The 25,870-nt window shown below is 45.3% G+C and overlaps 1 protein-coding gene across 1 annotated transcript; it reads left to right on the forward strand.

The window, feature by feature from the left end:
* Positions 1–4,754: 4,754 nt before the first annotated feature.
* LOC138642065 (ras-related protein Rab-5A-like) lies at positions 4,755–24,283 on the forward strand. The gene is made up of 4 exons (XM_069729975.1): positions 4,755–5,069; positions 15,444–15,566; positions 18,127–18,220; positions 23,189–24,283. The coding sequence occupies exons 1-4, from the start codon at positions 4,824–4,826 to the stop codon at positions 23,302–23,304; spliced, it is 579 nt and encodes a 192-aa protein (XP_069586076.1). The 5' UTR covers positions 4,755–4,823; the 3' UTR covers positions 23,305–24,283.
* Positions 24,284–25,870: the final 1,587 nt, after the last annotated feature.

Here is a 25,870-nt window from a genome sequence, read left to right on the forward strand (position 1 = left end):
ATTACACTGGCTACCCATCCACTCCAGAATCCAGTACAAAACTACTACCCTCATCCACAAAGCACTCCATGGCTCAGCACCACCCTACATCTCCTCCCTGGTCTCAGTCTACCACCCTACCCGTGCCCTCCGCTCCGCTAATGACCTCAGGTTAGCATCCTCAATAATCAGAACCTCCCACTCCCGTCTCCAAGACTTTACACGTGCTGCGCCGATTCTTTGGAATGCACTACCTAGGTTAATACGATTAATCCCCAATCCCCACAGTTTTAAGCGTGCCCTAAAAACTCATTTGTTCAGACTGGCCTACCGCCTCAATGCATTAACCTAACGATCCCTGTGTGGCCTATTTATAATAAAAAAAAAAAAAAAAAAGGTTCCTCGCATCATGTTCTCATACACTTTATGCAGTATTAGCCCTCTGTGTCTGTACTGCTACATACTTAGGCAGGTAACTGGTTCATGCAGCTTTACATGAACACCTGAGCCTTACACTATAGCTGGCCCGAATAACTAAAGCAATTGTTACCATCCACCTCTCGTGTCTCCCCTTTTCCCCATAGTTTGTAAGCTTGCGAGCAGGGCCCTCACTCCTCCTGGTATCTGTTTTGAACTGTATTTCTGTTATGCTGTAATGTTTATTGTCTGTACAAGTCCCCTCTATAATTTGTAAAGCGCTGCGGAATATGTTGGCGCTATATAAATAAAATTATTATAAAATTATTATTTTCTTTGAATGCCTCTTTTTTTCTCCTGTAAACTCTATGTTGATGCCTTTGCCCAAAAAGCTCTACTTTGTCTCATCTGACCAGAGAACATTCTTCCAAAACGTTTTAGGCTTTTTCAGGTAAGTTTTGGCAAACTCCAGCCTGGCTTTTTTATGTCTCAGGGTAAGAAGTGGGGTCTTCCTGGGTCTCCTACCATACAGTCCCTTTTCATTCAGACGCCGACGGATAGTACAGGTTGACACTGTTGTACCCTCGGACTGCAAGGCAGCTTGAACTTGTTTGGATGTTAGTTGAGGTTCTTTATCCAACATCTGCACAATCTTGTGTTGAAATCTCTTGTCAATTTTTCTTTTCCGTCCACATCTAGGGAGTTTAGCCACAGTGGCATGGGCTGTAAACTTCTTGATGACACTGCGCACGGTAGACACAGGAACATTCAGGTCTTTGGAGATGGACCTGTAGCCTTGAGATTGCTCATGCTTCCTCACAGTTTGGTTTCTCAAGTCCTCAGACAGTTCTTTGGTCTTCTTTCTTTTCTCCATGCTCAATGTGGTACACACAAGGACACAGGACAGAGGTTGAGTCAACTGTAATCCATCTCAACTGGCTGCAAGTTATTGCCAACACCTGTTAGGTGCCACAGGTAAGTTACAGGTGCTGTTAATTACACAAATTAGAGAAGCAGCACATTATTTTTCGAAGGGTGCCAATACTTTTGTCCACCCCCTTTTTTATGTTTGGTGTGAAATTATATCCAATTTGGCTTTAGGAAAATTCTTTTTGTGTTTTTTCATTGAAGACAAATTAAATGAAGACAATAATACCAAATAATTTGTGTTTGCAATCATTTTCAGGAAGAAACTGAGTATTATCTGACAGAATTGCAGGGGTGTCAATACTTTTGGCCATGACTGTGTATATATATATATATATATATATATATATATATATATATATACAGGTCCTTCTCAAAAAATTAGCATATAGTGTTAAATTTCATTATTTACCATAATGTAATGATTACAATTAAACTTTCATATATTATAGATTCATTATCCACCAACTGAAATTTGTCAGGTCTTTTATTGTTTTAATACTGATGATTTTGGCATACAACTCCTGATAACCCAAAAAACCTGTCTCAATAAATTAGCATATTTCACCCATCCAATCAAATAAAAGTGTTTTTTAATAACAAACAAAAAAACCAACAAATAATAATGTTCAGTTATGCACTCAATACTTTGTCGGGAATCCTTTGGCAGAAATGACTGCTTCAATGCGGCGTGGCATGGAGGCAATCAGCCTGTGACACTGCTGAGATGTTATGGAGGCCCAGGATGCTTCAATAGCGGCCTTAAGCTCATCCAGAGTGTTGGGTCTTGCGTCTCTCAACTTTCTCTTCACAATATCCCACAGATTCTCTATGGGGTTCAGGTCAGGAGAGTTGGCAGGCCAATTGAGCACAGTAATACCATGGTCAGTAAACCATTTACCAGTGGTTTTGGCACTGTGAGCAGGTGCCAGGTCGTGCTGAAAAATGAAATCTTCATCTCCATAAAGCATTTCAGCCGATGGAAGCATGAAGTGCTCCAAAATCTCCTGATAGCTAGCTGCATTGACCCTGCCCTTGATGAAACACAGTGGACCAACACCAGCAGCTGACATGGCACCCCACACCATCACTGACTGTGGGTACTTGACACTGGACTTCAGGCATTTTGGCATTTCCTTCTCCCCAGTCTTCCTCCAGACTCTGGCACCTTGATTTCCGAATGACATGCAAAATTTGCTTTCATCAGAAAAAAGTACTTGGGACCACTTAGCAACAGTCCAGTGCTGCTTCTCTGTAGCTCAAAAGTGGCTTTACCTGGGGAATGCGGCACCTGTAGCCCATTTCCTGCACACGCCTGTGCACGGTGGCTCTGGATGTTTCCACACCAGACTCAGTCCACTGCTTCCTCAGGTTCCCCAAGGTCTGGAATCGGTCCTTCTCCACAATCTTCCTCAGGGTCCGGTCTCCTCTTCTCGTTGTACAGCGTTTTCTGCCACATTGTTTCCTTCCAACAGACTTACCATTGAGGTGCCTTGATACAGCACTCTGGGAACAGCCTATTTGTTGAGAAATTTCTTTCTGGGTCTTACCCTCTTGCTTGAGGGTGTCAATGATGGCCTTCTTGACATCTGTCAGGTCGCTAGTCTTACCCATGATGGGGGTTTTGAGTAATGAACCAGGCAGGGAGTTTATAAAAGCCTCAGGTATCTTTTGCATGTGTTTAGAGTTAATTAGTTGATTCAGAAGATTAGGGTAATAGGTCGTTTAGAGAACCTTTTCTTGATATGTTAATTTATTGAGACAGGTTTTTTGGGTTATCAGGAGTTGTATGCCAAAATCATCAGTATTAAAACAATAAAAGACCTGACAAATTTCAGTTGGTGGATAATGAATCTATAATATATGAAAGTTTAATTGTAATCATTACATTATGGTAAATAATGAAATTTAACACTATATGCTAATTTTTTGAGAAGGACCTGTATATATATTTAATTCAGCGCTAGATAGTAGAAAAGCCGGTAATTCAGTTGCAGGCTTTTCCTATCTCCTTCACATGATATGAGACATGGTTTACATACAGTAAACCATCTCATATCCCTTCTTTTATTACATATTCCTCTTTACTAATGTAAGAAGTGTCTTGGTGTCAAATTTGGGGGCTTTGCTCTTAAATTAAAGGGTTAAATCACGGAAAAAATTGGCATGGGCTCCCGCACAATTTTCTCCGCCAGAGTTGGAAAGCCAATAACTGGGAGCAGATATTAATAGCCTAGAGAGGGTCCATGGTTATTGCCCCCCCCCCCGGCTAAAAACATCTGCCTTCAGCCACCCCAGAAAAGGCACATCTGTAAAGATGCAAAAAAGCAAAACAAAAAACAAGTGTGGGATTGCACTTTTTTTGCAATTTCACCTCACTTGGAATTTTTTTCCCGTTTTCTAGTACACAACATGGTAAAACCAGTGGTGTCACGCAAAAATACAACTCGTCTCGCAAAAAATAAGCCCTCACATGGCCATGTTGACGGAAAAATAAAAAAAGTTATGGCTCTGGGAAGGAGGGGAGAGAAAAACAAAAATGCAAAACTGAAAAAAGCTCTTGGGATTAAGGGGTTAATGGACATGGAAAATACGGTAGTGTGAACAAGCCCTAAGGCTTCTTTCACACTAGCGTCGGAATCTCCCCGTCGCAATGCGTCGGGGAGAGATTCCGACGCTAGCATTTAGCGCATTGCACAATGGAGGCAGCGGATGCATTTTTCCGGCGCATCCGCTGCCCCATTGTAAGGTGCGGGGAGGTAGGGGCGGAGTTCCGGCCGCGCATGCATGTCCGTCGGGAGAAAAAAACGTTACATGTAGGGTTTTTTTCTCCCGACGGTCCGCCAAAGCACGACGCATTCGTTCGAAGACGGATGCGAAGTGTGCAAATCCGTCGCAAATGCGTCGTCAATAGAAGTGTATGGGGAAAAAACGCATCCTGCAAGCACTTTTGCAGGATGCGTTTTTTCTGCAAAACGACGCATTGTGACGGATTTACAAAAAACGCTAGTGTGAAAGTACCCTTACTCCTCTTAGATGTCTCTTGTTTCAGACAATAATGTATCAGTGGACACAGTGGCTGAGGATGGATGGAAGACAGAGGGTGACTGTAGAGAACTCATCCCTACCTCTGAAGTGCATGTCCACTGCTGAGCATAGCGCCCCCTAGTTTAGCATTATCGGTTACATTAGATACAATGATGATGTCGGCCTCTCCAGGTTACAGAAGAAGCCGGCCCCGGCCATGACTGATCACTGCACACAGCGCAGCCGCCGGCGCGACCTGACAGCAGCAGCGATGGAAGTGGACAGCAGCACCAAGGAGGGAGGACTGGGAAGAAGAAGGAGGAGGAGGAGAGAGGCAGGGGAGGCGGTGATGTGCTCCTGCTGCCTCCCTGCTGGGGGATCGGATGCAGATCTCGTCACCTCGCCCAGGGATCTGTGCACCGGAGGAGGGTTGGGGGCATTCTTCTCCCCGGGCAGGCTCCAGGGCTCCTGCAATGTCCGAGGCGGCTGCAGACGGAGGCTCGGTGGTGGGCAGTGTGGCGCCCCAAGACTCTCCGGCCGTGGTGGTTGCAGCAGCAGCGGCTATGGTTGCAGCCGGAGGAGCAGCCCGGGGAGCGGAGAGTCCGACTGTGGGAGGTGCTGGAGCTGCACCGCTAAAAATCGCTGCTAAAAAGGGGCAGCACCGCTCAGCCCCCTGGGGCAAGAAACTGGAGAAACTCGGAGTGTACTCCGCCTGCAAGGTAACGTGTGAGGAGGAGTATGTGACAGTGACAACACTGTGAGGAGGAGTGTGACGGTGACAACACTGTGAGGAGGAGTGTGTGACGGTGACAACACTGTGAGGAGGAGTGTGTGACGGTGACAACACTGTGAGGAGGAGTGTGTGACGGTGACAACACTGTGAGGAGGAGTGTGTGACGGTGACAACACTGTGAGGAGGAGTGTGTGACGGTGACAACACTGTGAGGAGGAGTGTGTGACGGTGACAACAATGTGAGGAGGAGTGTGTGACGGTGACAACACTGTGAGGAGGAGTGTGACGTGACAACACTGTGAGGAGGAGTGTGTGACGGTGACAACACTGTGAGCAGGAGTGTGTGACGGTGACAACACTGTGAGGAGGAGTGTGTGACGGTGACAACACTGTGAGGAGGAGTGTGTGACGGTGACAACACTGAGGAGGAGTGTGTGACGGTGACAACACTGTGAGGAGGAGTGTGTGACGGTGACAACACTGTGAGGAGGAGTGTGTGACGGTGACAACACTGTGAGGAGGAGTGTGTGACGGTGACAACACTGAGGAGGAGTGTGTGATGGAGACAACACTGTGAGGAGGAGTGTGTGACGGTGACAACACTGTGAGGAGGAGTGTGTGACGGTGACAGCACTGTGAGGAGGAGTGTGTGACAGTGACAACACTGTGGAGGAATGTGTGACGTGACAACACTGTGAGGAGGAGTGTGTGATGGTGACAACAGTAAGGAGGAGTGTGTGAGGGTGACAACACTGAGGAGGAATGTGAGGCAGCGACAACAGTAAGGCGTATGTGAGGGTGATAACATCATGAGGAGGAGTGTGTGACAGTGACAACTGTAAGGAGGAGTGTGTGACAGTGACAACACTGTCAGGAGGAGTGTGTGACGGTGACAACAGTAAGGAGGAGTGTGTGAGGGTGACAACACTGAGGCGGAATGTGAGGCAGCGACAACAGTAAGGCGTGTGTGAGGGTGATAACACTATGAGGAGGAGTGTATGACAGTGACAACTGTAAGGAGGAGTGTGTGACATTGACAACACTGTCAGGAGGAGTGTGTGACGGTGACAACAGTAAGGAGGAGTGTGTGATGGTGACAAGACTTTGAGGAGGAGTGTGTGACAGTGACTACACTGAGGAGGAGTGTATGATAGTGAAAACACTGTGAGGAGTATGTGACAGTGACAACACTAAGGAGGAGTGTATGATAGTGATAACACTGTGAGGAGGATTGTGTGACAGTGACAACACTAAAGAGGATTGTATGATAGTGAAAACATTGTGAGGAGGAGTGTGTGATAGTGACAACACTGAAGAGGAGTGTGTGACAGTGACAACACTAAGGAGGAGTGTATGATAGTGACAACAGTGGGAGGAGGAGTGTGTGGCAGTGACAACACTGAAGAGGAGTGTGTGACAGTGACAGCAATGAGGAGGTGTGTGTGACAGTGACAACAGTAAAAATGAGTGTGTGATAGTGGCAACACTGTGACAAATGTGATAGTGACAAAAGTAAGCAATGCGTGATAACTACCGCAGTGTGAGGAGTGTGTGACAGTGACAAAAATGAGTAGGTGTCTGTGACCGTGATAACATTAATTAGGAGTGTGTGTCAGTGACAATACTAAGGATGAATGTGACAGCAGTTTCATGAGGTCTGTGACAGTAACAACACTAAGGAAGAGAATGTGACAGTGATAGGACATTGAGGACGAGTGTGTTACACTAACATCACTAAGTAGGAGTGTTTAACAGTGACAAATCATTAAGAGCAGTGTGTGACAGTGACAACAATGTGAGGAGGAGTGTGTGATAGTGACAACACAGAAGGAGTGTTTGACAGTAATATCACTGTGTGGGGAGTGTGTGACAGTGAAATCAATGTGATACAGAGTGTGTGTCAGTGACAACAGTGAAAGGAGTGATATGCGACAGTGACAACAAAGTGTGAGGAGGAGTGTGTGACATTGCCAACACTGAGTATTTGTGTAAGGAGGAGTGTGTCACAGAATACTAAGGAGGAGTATGTGACCATTACAACATTAAGATGGATTGTGTAGCAATGACAACAATGTGAGGAGGAGTGTGTGACAGTGACAACAGTGTAAGAAGTAGTGTGCGACAGTGACAACACTAAGGAGGAGTGAATGCCATTGACAAATCTCTGAGAAGGAGTGTGTGACAGTGACAACATTAAGGAGGTACTGTGTGACAGAGCCATCATAGTGTTAGGAAGAGTGTGTGTCAGTGAAAATGCTGTGAGGAGTGTGTGACAGCGTCAACAACGTGAGGAAGAGTGTGAAGTAATACAATGAAGGTGTGTGTGACAGTAACAGTGTGAGGAGGAGTGTGACAGTGACCACACTCTGAGAACAAGTGTGTCACAACACTATGGAGGTGTGTATGGCAGTGACAGCAGTGTGAGGAGGATTGTGTGACAACACTGAGTGTGTGAGGAGGAGTCTGTGGGAGGGAAAACAGTTTAAAGGGAGTGTGTAACAGTGACAACACTAATGAGGAGGGTGTAACAGTGACAGCACTGTTAGGATAATCATGTGTTAGTGACAACACACTAAGGAGCACAGTGTGGCAGTGCAAGAAGTGTGTGACCATGACAACATTGTATGAGGTGTAATGTGTGACAATGGCAATATAATGTAAGGAGGAATGAGCGACAGTGATAACGCAGTATGAGAGAGGAGTGTGTGACAGTGACAACTGTAATGATTATGTTACAGTGGCAACTTGTGTGTGGCAATTCCAAAATTAAGGAGGAGTGTGTGCCAGTAGCAACACAGTATGAGTAGGAGTGTGTGAACGTGACAACACAATGTAAGGCCACTTTCACACTCTCAGTATTTGGTCAGTATTTTACCTCAGTATTTGTAAGCCAAAACCAGGAGTGGAACAATCAGAGGAAACGTATAATAGAAACATATGCACCACTTCTGTATTCATCACCAACTCCTTGCTTTGGCTTACAAATGCTGAGGTAAAATACTGACCAAATACTGAATGTGTGAACATCGCCTAAGGCAAAGTACTTAACAAGAAAAGTGTGAGGAGCCGTGTGTGACTGTGATGATTTAAGCAGGAGTGTATGACAAAGTCAGTTTAGGAGGAGTGTATGATGGTGATAGCATTGTGTGAGGAGGAGTTTGTGATGGTGACAAAAAAGTTTGAAAATGAGTGTGTGATCGTGTCAACACCTTAATTAGGAGTATGTAAAAGTGCCACAACTTTGTGAGGATCATAAGGTGCAGAGGTGTGCATAACAGTGCCATCACAGTGTAAGAAGGACTGTCCTTGTAACCTTATGTGTAAAAAGAGGATGTGACAGTGACAACAGTGCGCTCTGTCTGTGAGGCAAGTTATGATCAGAATATTATGCATAGGGTATTTGTTGCTGATACATCATTATTCTAATGTAATGATAATGCTGTGGACTGACTGATACCACAAGATTGTATGTAGCACAATACCATACAGAGTAATAACAGACAGGGCAATGTCTGTTGGCACAGTTTTATACCAATGTAACAAGAAAGGGTCAACACTGCTGACACAGCACTGTACCTGTGTACTCCTCATAGTAATAATGATAAGTCACACAGGTGCATTTAAACGATTTGGCCACGCCATTATGCACTGTGCTAGGTTTACACAGTCATTCTGTGCTGACAGTCACTTTAAAGGGAAATTGTCAGCAGTTTGATATTTAATCTGAAACCAGCATAATCTAGGGCAAAAAAAAGTTGATTAAAGGGATATGTCACTTACTAGGCGGTGTGGTGTAGTGTCAATACAGTCTACACAATGTAGGGGACTACATCTCATGTGCAGACCTGTCAAGTTAATCCCTGTAACTCTGCCCCCACCATTTGCAGTTTGCTGACAGTTCAGTGTACACGGGTAGTTTTCAATCAGGGGTGTGGGTGGCATGATATACAGTCGAAAAGTCTTAGCTCCTCTACATCAGACACACAAGGATTATATGAAAACCAAGCACCCCAGTAAGGCTACGTTCACATTTGCGTTGTTGTGTGCTGCGTCAGCGACGCAACGCACAACGCACACAAAACCGCTTGCAAAACGCTGCGTTTTGTGACGCATGCGTTCATTTTTATAGCGCAAACAAAATGCAACAAGCTGCGTCCTCTGCGCCCTGACGCTTGCGCCCAAAAAACGCATGCGTCACAAAACGTAACAAAACGCATGTCCATGCGCCCCCCATGTTAAATATATGGGCGCATGGCGCATGCGTCGCCGCGGTTGCGCCCGACGCACCGCAAATGTGAACGTAGGCTAAGGGACACATCCCTGGGGTCAGGCTTTCTTGCTCTATGTTATGAGGCTCTCAGATTATACAGCAAAATCCTGCTGACAGATTACTTTTAAAATTCACTATTCAGAAAAAAGCTATTTCAATTGACCTCTTGACAGTCCTGAGTTGTGTAGTCTGAAGAGTCTGTGCTTTAGTTAGTACCATACACTACACCTACTCTATTCCTGGGTTTTGGGATGTCCCTTTAATATAAAAATAGTCTTGGCAGTAATATTTTTATTATCAATGTCAGATGTGTGTAGTAACACTTACCATATTTTTCGGACTATAAGACACACTCCCCTTCCCCCACCCCTGCAAATTTGTGAGAAAAATGGGTGTGTGCGTATTATAGTCCAAATGCAGGCTTATCTTTGGGGAGGGGTTGCGGCAGAACGCCACCAAGGGCACAAATGTGGCGATGCTGCAGGCCCTGTGTCAACGTTTAGCAGAGTGCATCATTGGTTTCCTGCGGCCATTTTTTTGAAGACGTGGGCCGCTTGCAGAGATTGGGATCTCAGCCCGGCCGAGCTCTCAAACTTTGCATACGCCGCCTCCAATAGCCATTTTCCAGAGGTTGTGAGGGTCAGGGAAATGGCCACCGGAGGCGGGGCGTGCGCAGATTGAGATCTCAGCCGGGCCGAGATCCCAATCTGGGCATGCGCCGCCTCCGGCAGCCCACAGCTTCGGAAGACTGGCCACCGGGAATGCAGCATCGCCACATTTCTACTGCTGCCAGCTTCCTGAGCAATGGACCCTGCTCCACACAACACACTCTGCTCTGCCCCACCGCTGACACCAGGCCCACAGCATCGCACCGCTGGGATATCCCCTCTTCACACCCAGAGCCCTCAGCATTACGGCTACTTTCACACTAGCGTTTTTTGCAATACGTCGCAATGCGTAGTTTATGGCAAAAAACGCATCCTGCAAAGTTGTTTGCAGGATGCGTTTTTGCCCCATAGATTAACATTAGTGACGCATTGCGACGCTTTGCCACACGTCGCAACCGTCGTGCGACAGTTGCGCCATGTTGTGGCGGACCGCCGGGAGCAAAAAACGTTAAATGTAACGTTTTTTGCTCCTGACGGACCGCTTTTTCCGATCGCGCATGCGTGGCCGGAACTCCGCCCCCACCTCCCCGCACCTCACAATGGGGCAGCGGATGCGCCGGAGAAATGCATCCGCTGCACCCATTGTGCAGTGCGTCAAATGCTAGCGTCGGAATCTCTGCCCGACGCATTGCAACGGGGAGATTCCGACGCTAGTGTGAAAGTAGCCTAACTCACATCTGCCGCCACCGGCTTCCAGAGGAAGGGACCATGCCTCCTGTGACCCCACTCCACCGCTGCCGGCCCCCAGGTAAGATGCCTTAAATTCGGACTATTAGACGAACCCCCATCTCACAAAAATCTTTTTTTTCCTCTAAAAATTATGGACTGGTGTGTCTTATAGTCTGAAAAAACGGTACATACCTGGGCACAGAGCCAGTTTCGGACTGTTTCTTAGCCCTATTCTGACACAATGGGTCGGCTGTTCCAGCTCGTTGTTTCTTTGGATCGAGAAAAGTAACAAGGAGCGAAAGCATATTGACCCCTTAGCGACTGCCGATACGCCTTTTAACGGCAGCCGCTAAGGGTACTTAAACCACAGCGCCGTTAATTAACGGCGCTGTGGAGAAAGTAAATAGCGCCCCCCAGAGTCGGATTTTCTCCGGGGTCTCGGCTGCCGGGGGTAGCCAAGACCCCAGAGAACATGATTCGGGGTTTTTTTTACCCACCCAGCATTTGCGATCGCCGGTAATTAACCGTTTACCGGCGATCGCAAAAAAAAAAAAAACGCGATCTCTTTTTAATTTCTCTGTCCTCCGATGTGATCGCACATCGGAGGACAGAGAAAAGGGGTCCCAGGTAGCCCCCCAATACTCACCTGGCTCTCCCGGTGCTCCCCGTTTCTCCCGGTGGGCGCCGCCATCTTTAAAATGGCGTGCGCAGTGCGCCCGCCGGCCGGTATCGGGAGAATCTTTGGGGTCTCGGCTGTCGGGGTAGCCGAGACCCCAAAGAACATGATCGGGGTCGGTTTTACCGACCCCTGTTTTGCGATCGCCGGTAATTAACTGTTTACCGGCGACCGCAGAAAAAAAAAAATCAAAGTGTAATTCTCTGTCCTCTGATGTGATCGCACATCAGAGGACAGAGAAATAGGGGGATTCGGGGACCCTATCATACTCACCTGTGTCCCTGGATCCTCCCGCTGCTCCTCCTGGCCGCTGGGGAAAAGAAAGTGGCGGGCGCATGCGCAGTGCGCCCGCCATCGGTCTCCATCTGCTGGCCGGCAGGAGAACAGTTGGGGCTAAAATTAGGGGTAGGGTTAGGGGTAGGGTTAGGGATAGGGTTAGGGTTAGGGGTAGGGTTAGGGCTAGGGTTAGGGCTAGGGGTAGGGTTAGGGGTAGGGCTAGGGTTAGGGGTAGGGTTAGGGCTAGGGGTAGGGTTAGGGCTAGTGTTAGGGTTAGGGCTAGGGTTAGGGCTAGGGCTAAATTTAGAGTTAGAGTTGGGATTAGGGTTAGGGTTTGGACTAGGGTTGGTATTAGGGTTAGGGTTGGCATTAGGATTACGCTTGGGATTAGGGTTAGGTTTGGGATTAGGGTTAAGGTTAGGGTTGTGATTAGGGGTGTATTGGGATTAGGGTTAGGTTTGAGAAGGGTTGAGATTAGGATTAGGGGTGTGTTGGATTTAGGGTTTTGATTAGGGTTATGGTTAGGGTTGACATTAGGGTTGTTTTGGGGTAAGGGTTGTGATTATGGTTAGGGTTAGTGATTAGGATTATGGATCAGGTTGGGATTAGGGTTAGGGGTGTGTTGGAGTTGGGTTGGAGCTAGAATTGGGGGGTTTCCACTGTTTAGATACATCAGGGGGTCTCCAAACACGACAGCCAATTTTGCGCTCAAAAAGTCAAATGGTGCTCCCTCCCTTCTGAGCTCTGCCGTGCGCCTAAACAGTGGGTTACCCCCACATATGGGGCATCAGCGTACTCGGAATAAATTGGACAACAACGTCTGGGGTCCAATTTCTCTTGTTACCCTTGTGAAAATAAAAACTTGGGGGCTACAAAATCTTTTTTGTGGAAATTTTTTTTATTTTTTTTTTTATTTTTATTTTTTTATGACTCTGATTATAAACTTCTGTGAAGCACTTGGGCATTCAAAGTTCTCACCACACATCTATATAAGTTCCTTGGGGGGTCTAGATTCCAAAACAGGGTCACTTGTGGGGGGTTACTACTGTTTAGGTACATCAGGGGCTCTGCAAACGTAACATAACGCCCACAGACCATTCTAAGTCTGCATTCCAAAACGGCGCTCCTTCCCTTCCGAGCTCTGCCGTGCGCCCAAACAGTGGTTTACCCCCACATATGGGGCATCAGCATACTCAGGATAAATTGGACAACAACTTTAGTGGTCCAATTTCTCTTGTTACCCTTGTGAAAATAAAAACTTGGGGGCTACAATATCTTTTTTGTGAAAAAAAAAATATTTTTTATTTTCACGACTCTGCATTCTAAACTTCTGTGAAGCACTTGGGCATTCAAAATTCTCACCACACATCTAGATAAGTTCCATGGGGGGTCTAGTTTCCAAAATGGGGTCACTTGTGGGGGATTTCTACTGTTTAGGTACATCAGGGGCTCTGCAATCGCAACATAATGCCCACAGACTATTCTATCAAAGTCTGCATTCCAAAACGGCGCTCCTTCCCTTCCGATCTCTGCCGTGCGCCCAAACAGTGGTTTACCCCCACATATGGTGCATCAGCGTACTCGGGATAAATTGGACAACAACTATTGCAGTCCAATTTCTCCTGTTACCTTTGCCAAAATAAAAACTTGGGGGCTAAAAAATCTTTTTTGTGGAAAACAATTTTTTTATTTTATTTTCACGACTCTGCATTCTAAACTTCTGTGAAGCACTTGGGCATTCAAAGTTCTCACCACACATCTAGATAAGTTCGATGGGGGGTCTAGTTTCCAAAATGGGGTCACTTGTGGGGGATTTCTACTGTTTAGGCACATCAGGGGCTCTACAAGCGCGACATGGCGTCCGATCTCAATTCCAGCCAATTCTACATTGAAAAAGTAAAACGGCACTCTTTCTCTTCCAAGCTCTGCGGTGCGCCCAAACAGTGGTTTACCCCCACATATTGGGTATCGACGTACTCAGGAGAAATTGCACAACAACTTTTGTGGTCTAATTTCTCCTGTTACCCTTGTGAAAATAAGAATTTGTGGGCGAAAAGATCATTTTTGTGTAAACAAAGGCGATTTTTTATTTTCACGGCTCTACGTTATAAACTTCTGTGAAGCACTTGGGGGTTCAAAGTGCTCACTACACATCTAGATAAGTTCCTTAAGGGGTCTAGCTTCCAAAATGGTGTCACTTGTGGGGAGTTTCCACTGTTTAGGCACATCATGGGCTCTCCAAACGTGACATGGCATCCGATCTCAATTCCAGCCAATTCTGCATTGAAAAAGTCAAACGGCGCTCCTTCCCTTCTAAGTTCTGCGGTGCGTCCAAAAAGTGGTTTACCCCCACATATGGGGTATTGGCGTATTTAGGAGAAATTGTATAACAAAATTTATGGTTACATTTCTGTTTTTACACATGTGAAAATAAAAAAAATGGTTCTGAATTAAGTTGTTTGCAAAAAAAAAGTTAAATGTTCATTTTTTCCTTCCACATTGTTTCAGTTCCTGTGAAGCACATAAAGGGTTAATAAACTTCTTGAATGTGGTTTTGAGAACCTTGAGGGGTGCAGTTTTTAGAATGGTGTCATACTTTGTTATTTTCTATCATATAGACCCCTCAAAATGACTTCAAATGTGATGTGGTCCCTAAAAAAAAATGGTGTTGTAAAAATGAGAAATTGCTGGTCAACTTTTAACCCTTATAACTCCCTAACAAAAAAAAAAATTTGTTTCCAAAATTGTGCTGATGTAAAGTAGACATGTGGGAAATGTTATTTATTAACTATTTTTCGTGACATATCTCTCTGATTTAAGGGCATAAAAATACAAAGTTTGAAAATTGCAAAATTTTAAAAATTTTCGCCATATTTCCGTTTTTTTCATAAATAATCGCAAGTAATATCGAAGAAATGTTACCACTAACATGAAGTACAATATGTCACGAAAAAACAATCTCAGAATCAGCGGGATCCGTTGAAGCGTTCCAGAGTTATAACCTCATAAAGTGACAGTGGTCAGAATTGCAAAAATTGGCTCGGTCATTAAGTACCAAATTGGCTCTGTCACTAAGGGGTTAATGAACACTTGGGAGTCATGCAGGCATTGTCATAAGGATTAGGTCTGCAAGTGGCCAATAACTTTTTTTTTTGTCCAGAAATAACAAAAATCACTGAAACAGTTGTTTAAGCTGTAAATTACTCTTCTTATAAGAACCAAAGTGACTGCGCGGAGAAAGTGACATTTCAGTTGCTTTGTACACAGTGGTTAGCTACAGCTGCAATTAGGAAAATCAGCTTGTGAGTCGTACTTATGTACATGCTGGGAGAGCTTTGTGTCTGTATAGTCACTGTGAAGAAAAAGAACATAATTTAAAGGTATCAAGAAGGTTTAGCCCCCCGAGCCATCACCCACTTGTAATCCTGGCCAGTAACAGGTTTCTGCTGATGTCCTATGTTCTGTCTAACAAAGCAGACCAGAGAGAAACTTCTTTGAAAACTGTGCCCCATTTATTCTAATGAGCAGTAGGGGGTCCTGGGGTGGAGCTGGTCCTCCTGCTGGCTTCACAGGTGCCCATCAGGTCGGGAGCAATGTATGAGCAGTGAACTGAATAGTAGTGGTCCTGGCTTCGTCCGTACATATAACAGATGATATTGGTGGTTTTCCACGATTTCCTCAGCCTGTAGAACATCAGTTGAGCTAGTGGGAAGATTGTTTATGTTCCATAATTATGACCGTACTAAAGTGCTGAGCAAGTATCCCGCCCAGATGTAATGTATCGTCTGTATTCTAATGCAGGAATCATTTGCAAGAGCAAAGAACTGGGTAAAAGAGCTTCAGAGGCAAGCAAGCCCCAATATTGTCATAGCCCTGTCTGGTAACAAAGCCGATTTGGCTTCTAAGCGAGCCGTGGACTTCCAGGTACGTGGCCGTTTTTCCTTTTTTATGTATTTGTGTTGACAATCTATCTGTGTGCCTCTGTGTAAAGACTGGCAGTAATCAGATTGTCAATGAGATGTCTGTCTTCATAAAATGTGATTGCAGCGTCCGTGACTCGTACGGCAGAAATAACTATGGTTATGGATGATCATTGTGATTCTCCTCTATACTGTGCAGACGATATTTCATTCCAGGCTTTGATTACTGTGTATGGTCTGTAAGGAAAAAAGTCAAACGGTGGGGAAGCAAGTGTATCTATATGCACACGTGTATATATATATATATATATATATGTATGTGTGTGTGTATATGCGTGTATGTATATATATCTATATCTATATACCGGTACTGTTACTGCAGGCCACAGGCTGCGATGAGGGGGATGTCCGTCGCTGCTGCGGGTGTCTCCGGTGCTGCTGCTGCGGGTGGGCTCTTTACATTTTGTGAAAGGACAGAGCCCCCGCAGTTCCATGGTTTCCTGTGTCGGTTACCTGTAGCAGCGCCAGACACCCCCGCAGTGACGGACACCTCCGCAGCGGCGCGCTGCACATCGAACACCCCCTCATCCCCATCTGCCATCTCCTAGGACGCCGCTTCACCCCAGCCACCATCCCCAGTAAGCAGTAAGACAAATAGATTATAAGAAGCACCACCATTTTATTAAAAAACTATTTTCTTCCTATTTTTATCCTCAAAATTTAGTTTGCGTTTTATAATCTGGAGCATTTTATAATCTGAAAAATACGGTATATCAGAGCCTGGAATGAAATGTTGTCTGTACAGGACTGAGGAGAATCGCCAGAACTACCATATTAGGTTGTGTTCACGCATTGCATTTTTTTTAAGCATTTTTTTTCTATGCTAATTGAAAGCTGACTTTTAAAGTACCAGCAGAAGCTATGAGATTTCAGAAAACTGATGCACACGATTGTTGGTTTTTTATTATTATTTTTCTCTGACTGAATTGGAAAACTGCTGCAAAAAAAATGCAACAATGCACATTTGCTGCTTTTTTGATCAATACAATTACCGTATATACTCGAGTATAAGCCACCACCCCCCTCCCCTCCCCCAGTTTTGCGACAAAAAACTGGGAAAACTTATTGACTCGAGTATAAGCCTAGGGTGGAAAATGCAGCAGCTACCGGTAAATGTCAAGAATACCAATAAAAGTAAAATTAATTGAGACATCAGTAGGTTGTGTTTTTGAATATCCATATTGAATCAGGAGCCCCATATAATGCTCCATACTGTTCATTATGGCCCCATAAGATGCTCCATACAAAATAGGCCTCATATAATTCTCCATACAGTTCCTTATGGCCCCATAAGATGCTCCATATATAAATATGCCCCATATAATGCTCCATGCAGTTCTTTATGGCCCCATACAATGCTCCATGCAGTTCTTTATGGCTCCATAAATGCCCCAAGTAATGCTCCATGCAGTCATGGCCCCATAGATGCCCCATATTATGCTCCATACAGTTCTTTATGGCCCCATGTAATGCTCCATATAATGCTCCATGCAGTTCATTATGGCCCCATAGATGCCCCATATAATGCTCCATGCAGTTATGTCCCCATAGATGCTCCATATAATGCTTCATGCAGTTCATTATGGCCCCATAGATGCCCCATATAATGCTCCATGCAGTTATATCCCCAAAGATGCCCCATATAATGCTCCATGCAGTTATGTCCCTATAGATGCTCCATATAATGCTCCATGCAGTTCTTTATGGCCCCATAGATGCTCCATATAGCATTGTGCCACATGTAATGCTGCTGCTGCACTAAAAAAAATGAAATTACATACTCACCTTTTCTCACTGCCCGCTGCTCCTCAGCGTCCTGTTTCTCCTCACTGACTGTTCAGGCAGAGGGCGGCGCGCACACTAATACGTCATTGCGCCCTCTGACCAGAACAGTCACTGCAGAGGACGAGGCGGCGGTGGAACGCGGAAAGGTGAATATGACATACTCACCTGCTTCGGGCGCTCCTTGCGCGGTCCCTGCATGTCCCACGGCTCCGGGAGCGGCAGCTTCTCTCTGTAGTGAGTGGTCACGTGGCACCGCTCATTACAGTAATGAAAGTGCGGCTCCACCCCTATGGGAATGGAGTCCATGTTCATAACTTTAATGAGTGGTACCAGTGACCGCTGAACAGGGGAAGAGGCTGCCGCGCCCGAAGTCCGTGGGACATGCAGGGACCGCATCAGGAGCGCCAGGAGTAGGTGAGTATTTGACAGGCGTCGCTCCCCCTCACCCGACTTGTCTATGGGCTATGTATTCTCTGTAGTCGATATAAGACTCTTAGAGGAGGGATGTAGATAATCCCAAGGTGGTGGTTTGATCTTTGGCTCTCAGTATCAGAGCCCCGATTGCTCACAGCAAAATTACATGCTAGTGGGGTGTGTATGTGTGTGGGGGTTTTTTTTGCCAAGTTTATTTTTGGGTGTCATGCAATGCATTCTCTTCTTAGACTGAACCGTTTCACACGTAGGTACTCATATGAACTCTGTGTATGGATCTTTTACAGGAGGCTCAGGCTTATGCAGATGACAACAGTTTATTGTTTATGGAGACATCTGCCAAAACATCAGCAAATGTGAATGAAATATTCATGGCAATAGGTAAGCTTAAAGAATGAATGAAGTGTCCCTATACACGGAGTATTGAATAGTGTCTTATGGGTTTGCTTCATTAATACCAAATACTTTGCAAAAGATTTCTGTCAGTATTGTGAAATATACATCTTATATTCTCTTTTTAAAAGTAGCTTACCTGGTGGAGCGGGATCATAGGAGGCAGGGTCGCTGCTTCTGGAGGCTGGCGGCGGTAGGATCGGGGGGATGCTGTGGTGCCTGAGATCTCCGAAGGTGTCGGAACCGGTGAGCCGAGTCAAATTTCCCAATGATATCTCTTCAGAGGGCTTTGGGAAAATGGCCGCTGGAGGCTGTTCATGCTCAGATTGAGACCTCAGGTCTTCGTGAACCAGCGACTCTGCCTCCTGTGACCCCGCTCCACCGCCGCCGTCCCCCCGATAAGCTCACATCAGATTATAAGACCCACCCTCATTTTCCCCCAAAATTAGGCTTCTGGCTCACCTGCCAAGTTTTCCCAGGTGAAGCCACTTGAGGGAAAAGCCAGCTGTTGTTTTCCTTAAACGGCTTTGCCAGCGGTTCTTTGGACAGAATCTGAATGAAAAAGACAGTGTGCACATACCCAAAGCTTGGTGTAGTATGTTATACAACTTTATTATAGTTGTAGTGGCCCAGATCTGAAGTTTGCTGCTCTTTTTTGAGGAGGCTCCTTTGGTAGAAATAGGACAGTGTTTTCTGTTTCAGAATGTAATGGCAACAGCGTGTAAAGGGGACTGGACGACTGCTTATTTCAGTTTATAAGCTGGCCCCCTTGATTGGCTATGTGACAGAGCAGACAGGTGACTAAACTATTGAACCCTGGAGCGGGGCACCACCCAGTGGATGGAAGCTCCTGGAGTACTATGGATATACACAGCTCGAAAAAAATAAACGGAACACTAAAACACTACATCCTAGATATCACTGAAATATTCCTGTTGCAAATCTTTATCCATCACATAGTAGAATGTGTTGAGAACAGTAAAACAAAAATAATCAATGTAAATCACAACTAATAGCTCATGGAGTTCTGGATTTGGAATGAAACTCAAAATGAAAGTAGAAAATCAAGTTACAGGCTGATCCAACTTCAGAGGAAATGCTTCAAGACAAGGAAATGATGCTCAGTAGTGTGTGTGGCCTCTATGTACGTGTCTGTATGACCTCCCTACAATGATCCTGATGAGGTGTCGGATATTCTCCTGAGGTATCTTCTTCCAGATCTGGATTAAAGCACCAGTCAAATCCTGGACAGTCAGTGGTGCAACGTGGCATTGGTGGATGGAACAAGACATGATATGCTCAATTGAACTCTGGTCTGGGGAACAGGCAAACCAGTTCATAGCATCAATGCCTTCATCATGCAGGAACTGCTGACACACTTCAGTCACATGAGGCCTAACATTATCATGCATCAGAAGGAACCCAGAGCCCACTTCACTTGAATATGGTCTTCTAATGGGTCTGAGGATCTCATCCCGCTACCTAATGGCAGTCAAGGTAGCTCTGGCTAGCACATGGAGGGCTGTGCGCCCCTTCAAAGAAATGCCCCCCCCCCCTACGCTGTTACAAACCCGCTGCCAAAATGGTCATGCTGGAGGATGCTGCAGGCAGCAGAATGTTCTCCACGGCCTCTCCAGACTCTCACATATGCTCAGTGTGAACCTGCTGTCATCTGTGAAGAGTAGATGGTGCCAACGTGAAATCTACAAATCTTTTGTTCTCTACAAATGCCAATCACCCTGCGCGGTGTTGGGCTATAAGCCCAACACCCACTTGTGAACGTCGGGCCCTCATACCACCCTCATGGAGTCTTGTTTCTGACAATTTGATCAGACACATGGTTGTTAGTGGCCTGCTGGAGGTTATTTTGCAGGGCTCTGGCACTGCATCTCCTGTTCCTCTTTGCACAAAGGAGGAGGGAGCAGTCCTGCTGCTGGGTTGTTGCCCTCCTATGGCCCCCTCCACGTCTGGCCTGTCTTCTAGTATCTGCTCCATTCTCTGGACACTGTGCTAACAGACACAGTTACCATTCTTGCCACTACTCGCATTGATGTGCCATCTTGGATGAGCTGCACTTACTGAGCAACTTCTGTGTGTTGTTGACACCGCCTCATTCTACTGTACAGCACCTCTAAGGGTAAGGACAATGACAAAATGCAAAAGTAGCCAAAACATCCAAAAAGAATGAGAACAGAGAAATGGCCTTTAGTCCCCCCTCTGCAGAACCCTTCCTTTATAGAGGTTGTCCTGCTAATTTCTACCTGTTGTCTGTTTCAGTTGCACAATTGTAGGAGAAATGTATTCACAATCGGTGTTGCTTCATAACTGGACAGGTTGATTTCACAGAAGTGTGATTTGACTTGGAGTTGCATTGTGTTGTTAGTGGTTCCTTTATTTTTTTGAGCAGTATATTATTAATTTATGTAATTTATTATAAAAATAATTATTCCAGGAAAATCCATCCAGAGGGAACTTGTATGCTCTTTTATGCTACTTTTAAACTGCTGTAATCAACATATAGCTGATGGCAAGTGCAAACAGTACAGCCTAATCTACACTGAGCTCTGCTGAAAGCGCATGTGCTGAAAGAAAGCGAGACCAATGCCAGGACCAGCCTGTGTTCACTGTTCCATTGTAGAAGAATGTGGTGCAAATAAAGTTTGGGCACCCCTTGTCAACATTACTGTTATTGTGAACAGTTAAGAAAGTTGAAGATTAAATGATCTCTAAAAGCCCTGAATTTAAGGATAACGTATTTCCATATATATACAACAATGGAGGTCAAGATAAGGTCTGGAAGGCCAGGCAATAGTTGAGTGACAGTTGCTCGTAGGATTGCTAGAGAGGCAAATCAGAACCCCCACTTGACTGCAAAAGACCTTCAGAAATATTTAGCAGGCTCTGGAGTTGTGGTATATTGTTCTATTGTTCAGAGACACCTGCACAAATACGGCCTTCACGGAAAAATCATCAGAAGAAAACCTCTCCTGCATCCTCACCATAAAATTCAACGTCCGTATAATGCAAAAGAACATCTAAACAAGCCTGATGCGTTCTAGAAACAAGTCCTGTGGACCGATGAGGCTAAACTAGAACTCTTTGGCCACTATGATCAAAGGTATATGTGGAGAAAAAAGGGCACAGAATTTCAGGAAAAAAAAACATCTTGTCAACCGTGAACATCACTGAAAATCTGGGGCTAGACTTCAAAATAGCTGTGCATACAAGACTACCCAGGAATCTCACAGAATTGGAAGAATTTTCCAAGGAAGAATAAATGAAACTCCTTTAAGCAAGAATGGAAAGATTTGGATGGCTGCAAAAAGCCTTTACAAGTTGTGATGCTTGCAACAGGAGGTATTAGTAGGTACTAGCCATGCAGGGTGCTAAAACTTTTGTATTGGCCCATTTTCCTTTTTGTATTTTTTAAAATGTAAAAAATGACAATTAGTGATAAACGAATGTGGTTGGATAAGGTGTTGATTGAGCATGCTCGGTTGCTATCCGAGTGTCCTCAGCATGCTCGAAAAATATGCTCACGTCCCCACACCTGCATGCCTCGCGGCTGTCGAGCAGCCACAAGATATGCAGACGCAGAGACACAAACCTATTTTTGGAGCACGCCGAAGACACCAGTTAGCACCCAAGCATGCTCAGATAACACCTTATCCAACCACATTCGTTTATCACTAATGACCATATTTGTTGTCTTCTTTTTTTGGCCTAAAATACAAAGTAAACATGTCATCTTTATAACTTTTGCCCTTTTAGAGATAATTTCATCTTCAACTTGCTTAACTGTTCACAATAACAATAATTTTGACCAGGGGTGTCCAAATGTTTACATGCCACTGTATAATCGTGTATTTGCACCTAAATAGGCAGCACCCATCGGCAACTTGTTGGATGTTTTAATTGCCTGTTTACGCAGGTAGACTGCAACCTTGATGCACACTGGACAATCTAATAGATCTTCAGTGCGCCTAGGATGCCATTGTTCTCGGCAGCACAGGTCCTGATTACACTGGATGCGGCTGCCGAGAACAATGATTTATTGAGCTGCAGAAAAAGTTATCACCTGATTGAACAAGCGTTGTGCTCGTACATAAGGTGATTGGAAACCTATTCCCACGGCTAAATTAAATGGAATCTGTCACCCCAAAAATCGTATATTAGCTAAGGCCACCGCCATCAGGGGCTTATCTACAGCATTCTGTAATGCTGTAGATAAGACCCCGATGTAACCTGAAAGGTAAGAAAAACAGGTTATAGTATACTCACCTAGGGGCGGTCCGGTCCGATGGGCGTCGCGGTTCAGCGCCTCCTAGCTTCATACGCTGACATCCTCTTCTTGTCTTCTTGCCGCAGTTGTACTTTGTCTGCCCTGTTGAGGGCAGAGTAAAGTACTGCAGTGCGCAGGCGTTGGGAAAGGTCAGAGCGGCCCGGCACCTGTGCACTGCAGTACCTTGCTCTTCCCTCAACAGAGCAGACAAAGTACGCCTGCGCCGGAGCCGCGGCAGGAAGACAAGGAGAAGATGTCATCGTATGAAGATGGGAGGCGCCGGACCGCGACGCCCATCGGACCCGAAACGAACCGAGACCGCCCCTGGATGAGTATAACCTAACCTCTTTTTCTCATCTTTCAGGATACATCAGGGGCTTATCTACAGTATTACAGAATGCTGTAGATAAGCCCCTGATGCCGGTGGGCTTAGCCCATCTTCGATTTTTGGGGGTGACAGGTTCCCTTTAAATGTAAGACGAGCTCGTTCACAGTAATTGCAGGATCATGGAGAATCTTTCCTATTCAAGACCAATGCATCTGACACTTCTCTGGTTTCATACAGCATGGAAGGGGTGGTGGAGGAGGGTTATCTAGAGGTGTGCAAGTGTATACTGGTTTATATTAAATTGTCAATCTATAATTCTTAATATTTTTCTTTTCTTGTTTTAAAGCCAAAAAGCTTCCCAAGACGGAACCACAGACTGGCGGAGGCAACACTGTCAGAGGACGGGGAGTAGATCTTACCGAAAGCGCACAGCCTAGCAAAAGTCAATGCTGTAGTAACTAAGCCTTCATGTACTTATAAAACTATTGATATTCTCTTGCTTCCTAATTGTTAAAATAACAATTGAGTGTTTAACCCTTTTTTCTCACCTGGGTGGCGACCCTTCAGCGCAATGCGTTGGAAGTCCCCCTGGCAATAGATTCAGTAACGTGGCCCAGTGGAACTTTCCACCGCTGATGAAGAGACTTGCAGTGTTGTCTCTCCCCGAGTTCTTTTAAGTGCTGAATCTGGTTTTTAACATGCATGCATTAATTTCTAAAAGCAGATAAAATGTCGTCTTGTCGCAGATACACTCAAGAAAACCTGTCGCCAAATGTTAGCAAATGAAATTCCTAACTTTTTATCAGTGATGAATTCCGGGCCCGACTAATTTATAATGGTGATCATTAACCCTTTGGGGCACATTTTAAATGGTTCGTTTGAAGCAATTGATTTTTAATGAGTAAACGTATAATAGGAAATGGGTTCAGCCTCTTCACAGTATTCATTAAACGTCGCCTCCTCTGCTAAAATGTACATTCCGCTTCTTACTGTATAACTTCTCATCCACTAATAGTTCTGCTTCTTAACAGGAGATTGGGAAATACAATACTGGTTTTATTAGCTCTTTGGGGAATAGTTTGCCATTTTATTTCAAGAGCAACTCCTTAAAATCATGCTAAACTTGTCAGCTATTATTCTAAAGTGATTTGAGATGTTACATTTTTTTGCCTTCACAAAAGAACTTTAGTATCCGTTAATTCTGCTTTTATGGGGTTAATCTTTTTTGTTTTGTCTTTGCCCAATACAAATACAATGTTCTAACAATTATGTGTACTCCATTTAGTTATCTTAAAATTGGATGGTAAAATTGTATATTGTAAATAGGGTACTGGATTGTAGTCTTCATTTATGTTTAATATGTTCTGTTACTTGTAAGATTTGGTTAAAATTGTACAGTTACTAAAATGATTAAATAAAAAGCTAATGTTTTTTTCCTCTATCTGGATGGTATCGTGTCTACTTGTATTAAATATCATCTGATATAAATGATCCAAGCAGTTCCATTTTTAAAGGGGTTTTCTCATCATCATAAATGGGTAAAATGTTTCTGTAATAGGGTTGAGCGACCTTCACTTTTATAGGATCGGGTCGGGTTTCACGAAACCCGACTTTTGGAAAAGTCGGGTCGAGTGAAATCGGCCGATCCTATAAAAAAGTCGGGGTCGGGGTCGGCCGAAACTCGAAACCCAATGCAGTGCATTGGGTTTCCATGGTTCCCAGGGTCTGAAGGAGCGGAAACTCTCCTTCAGGCCCTGGGATCCATATTTAAGTGTAAAATATAGAATTAAAATAAAAAATATCCTTATACTTACCCTCTGACGCGCCCTGGTACTAACCGGGAACCTTCCTTCCTTAGAATCAGCCTTCCAGGACCTTCGGTGACGTCGCGGGTGACGTCGCGGCTTGTGATTGGCCGCGCGGCCGCCCATGTGACCGCTCGCGCGGCCAATCACAAGCCGCGACGTCACACGCGACGTCACCGAAGGTCCTGGAAGGGCTGATTCTTAGGAAGGAAGGCTGTCGGAAGGAAGCAGGGCGCTTCCGAGGGTGAGTATATTCCTATTAGGTATATACTCACCCTCGGAAGCGCCCTGCTTCCTTCCGACAGCCTTCCTTCCTAAGAATCAGCCCTTCCAGGACCTTCGGTGACGTCGCGGGTGACGTCGCGGCTTGTGATTGGCCGCGCGAGCGGTCACATGGGCGGCCGCGCGGCCAATCACAAGCCGCGACGTCACCGCGACGTCACGGCAAGGTCCTAGAAGCGCGGATTCGAAGGAGGAAGGCTGCCGGTTAGTACCAGGGCGCGTCAGAGGGTAAGTATAAGGATATTTTTTATTTTAATTCTATATTTTACACTTTAATCTGAATTCCGATACCAATTCCCGATATCTTAAACATATCGGGAATCGGGATCGGAATTCCGATTCCAGATTCAAAAGATCGCCGACTTCATGGCCGACCCCCCACTGGGGTCGGGTCGGGTTTCATGAAACCCGACCTTGCCAAAAGTCGGCAACTTTTGAACAATTTCGACCCGTTTCGCTCAACCCTATTCTGTAACTTTGCCATTTACATGTGGCTCCAAATATTCTGCGTTCTCAAGTATGGAGGGATTGATGATTACTGTATATGCTCGAGTATAAGCCAACCCGAGTAAAATATGAGTACGGTAACTAATTTTTGCCATGCAAAACTGGGAAAACTTATTGACTCAGGGTATAAGCCGGGTATGCATTGTCCCCTCATCCCCATCATGGTATGCACGGCCTCCTCATTCCCATCCTGGTATGCATCGCTCCTCATCCTTATCCTGGTATGCATGGCCTCGCCACCCCCATCCCTATCCTGGTATGCATGGCCCCCTCATCCCCATACTGGTATGCATGGTCCCCTTATCAGGACGGCCAATCACATGTCCCCACTACTTAAGGGATTGAATATTCACCTCTCTCCATGCCTATGGGAGTGGAGAGAGGTGAATATTCATTTCTCTTAAGTAGCGGGGACACGTGACCGCCCAGCCGCT

The sequence above is a fragment of the Ranitomeya imitator genome, chromosome 6, assembly GCF_032444005.1.
Source record: "Ranitomeya imitator isolate aRanImi1 chromosome 6, aRanImi1.pri, whole genome shotgun sequence".
NCBI classification, from domain to species: Eukaryota; Metazoa; Chordata; class Amphibia; order Anura; family Dendrobatidae; genus Ranitomeya; species Ranitomeya imitator.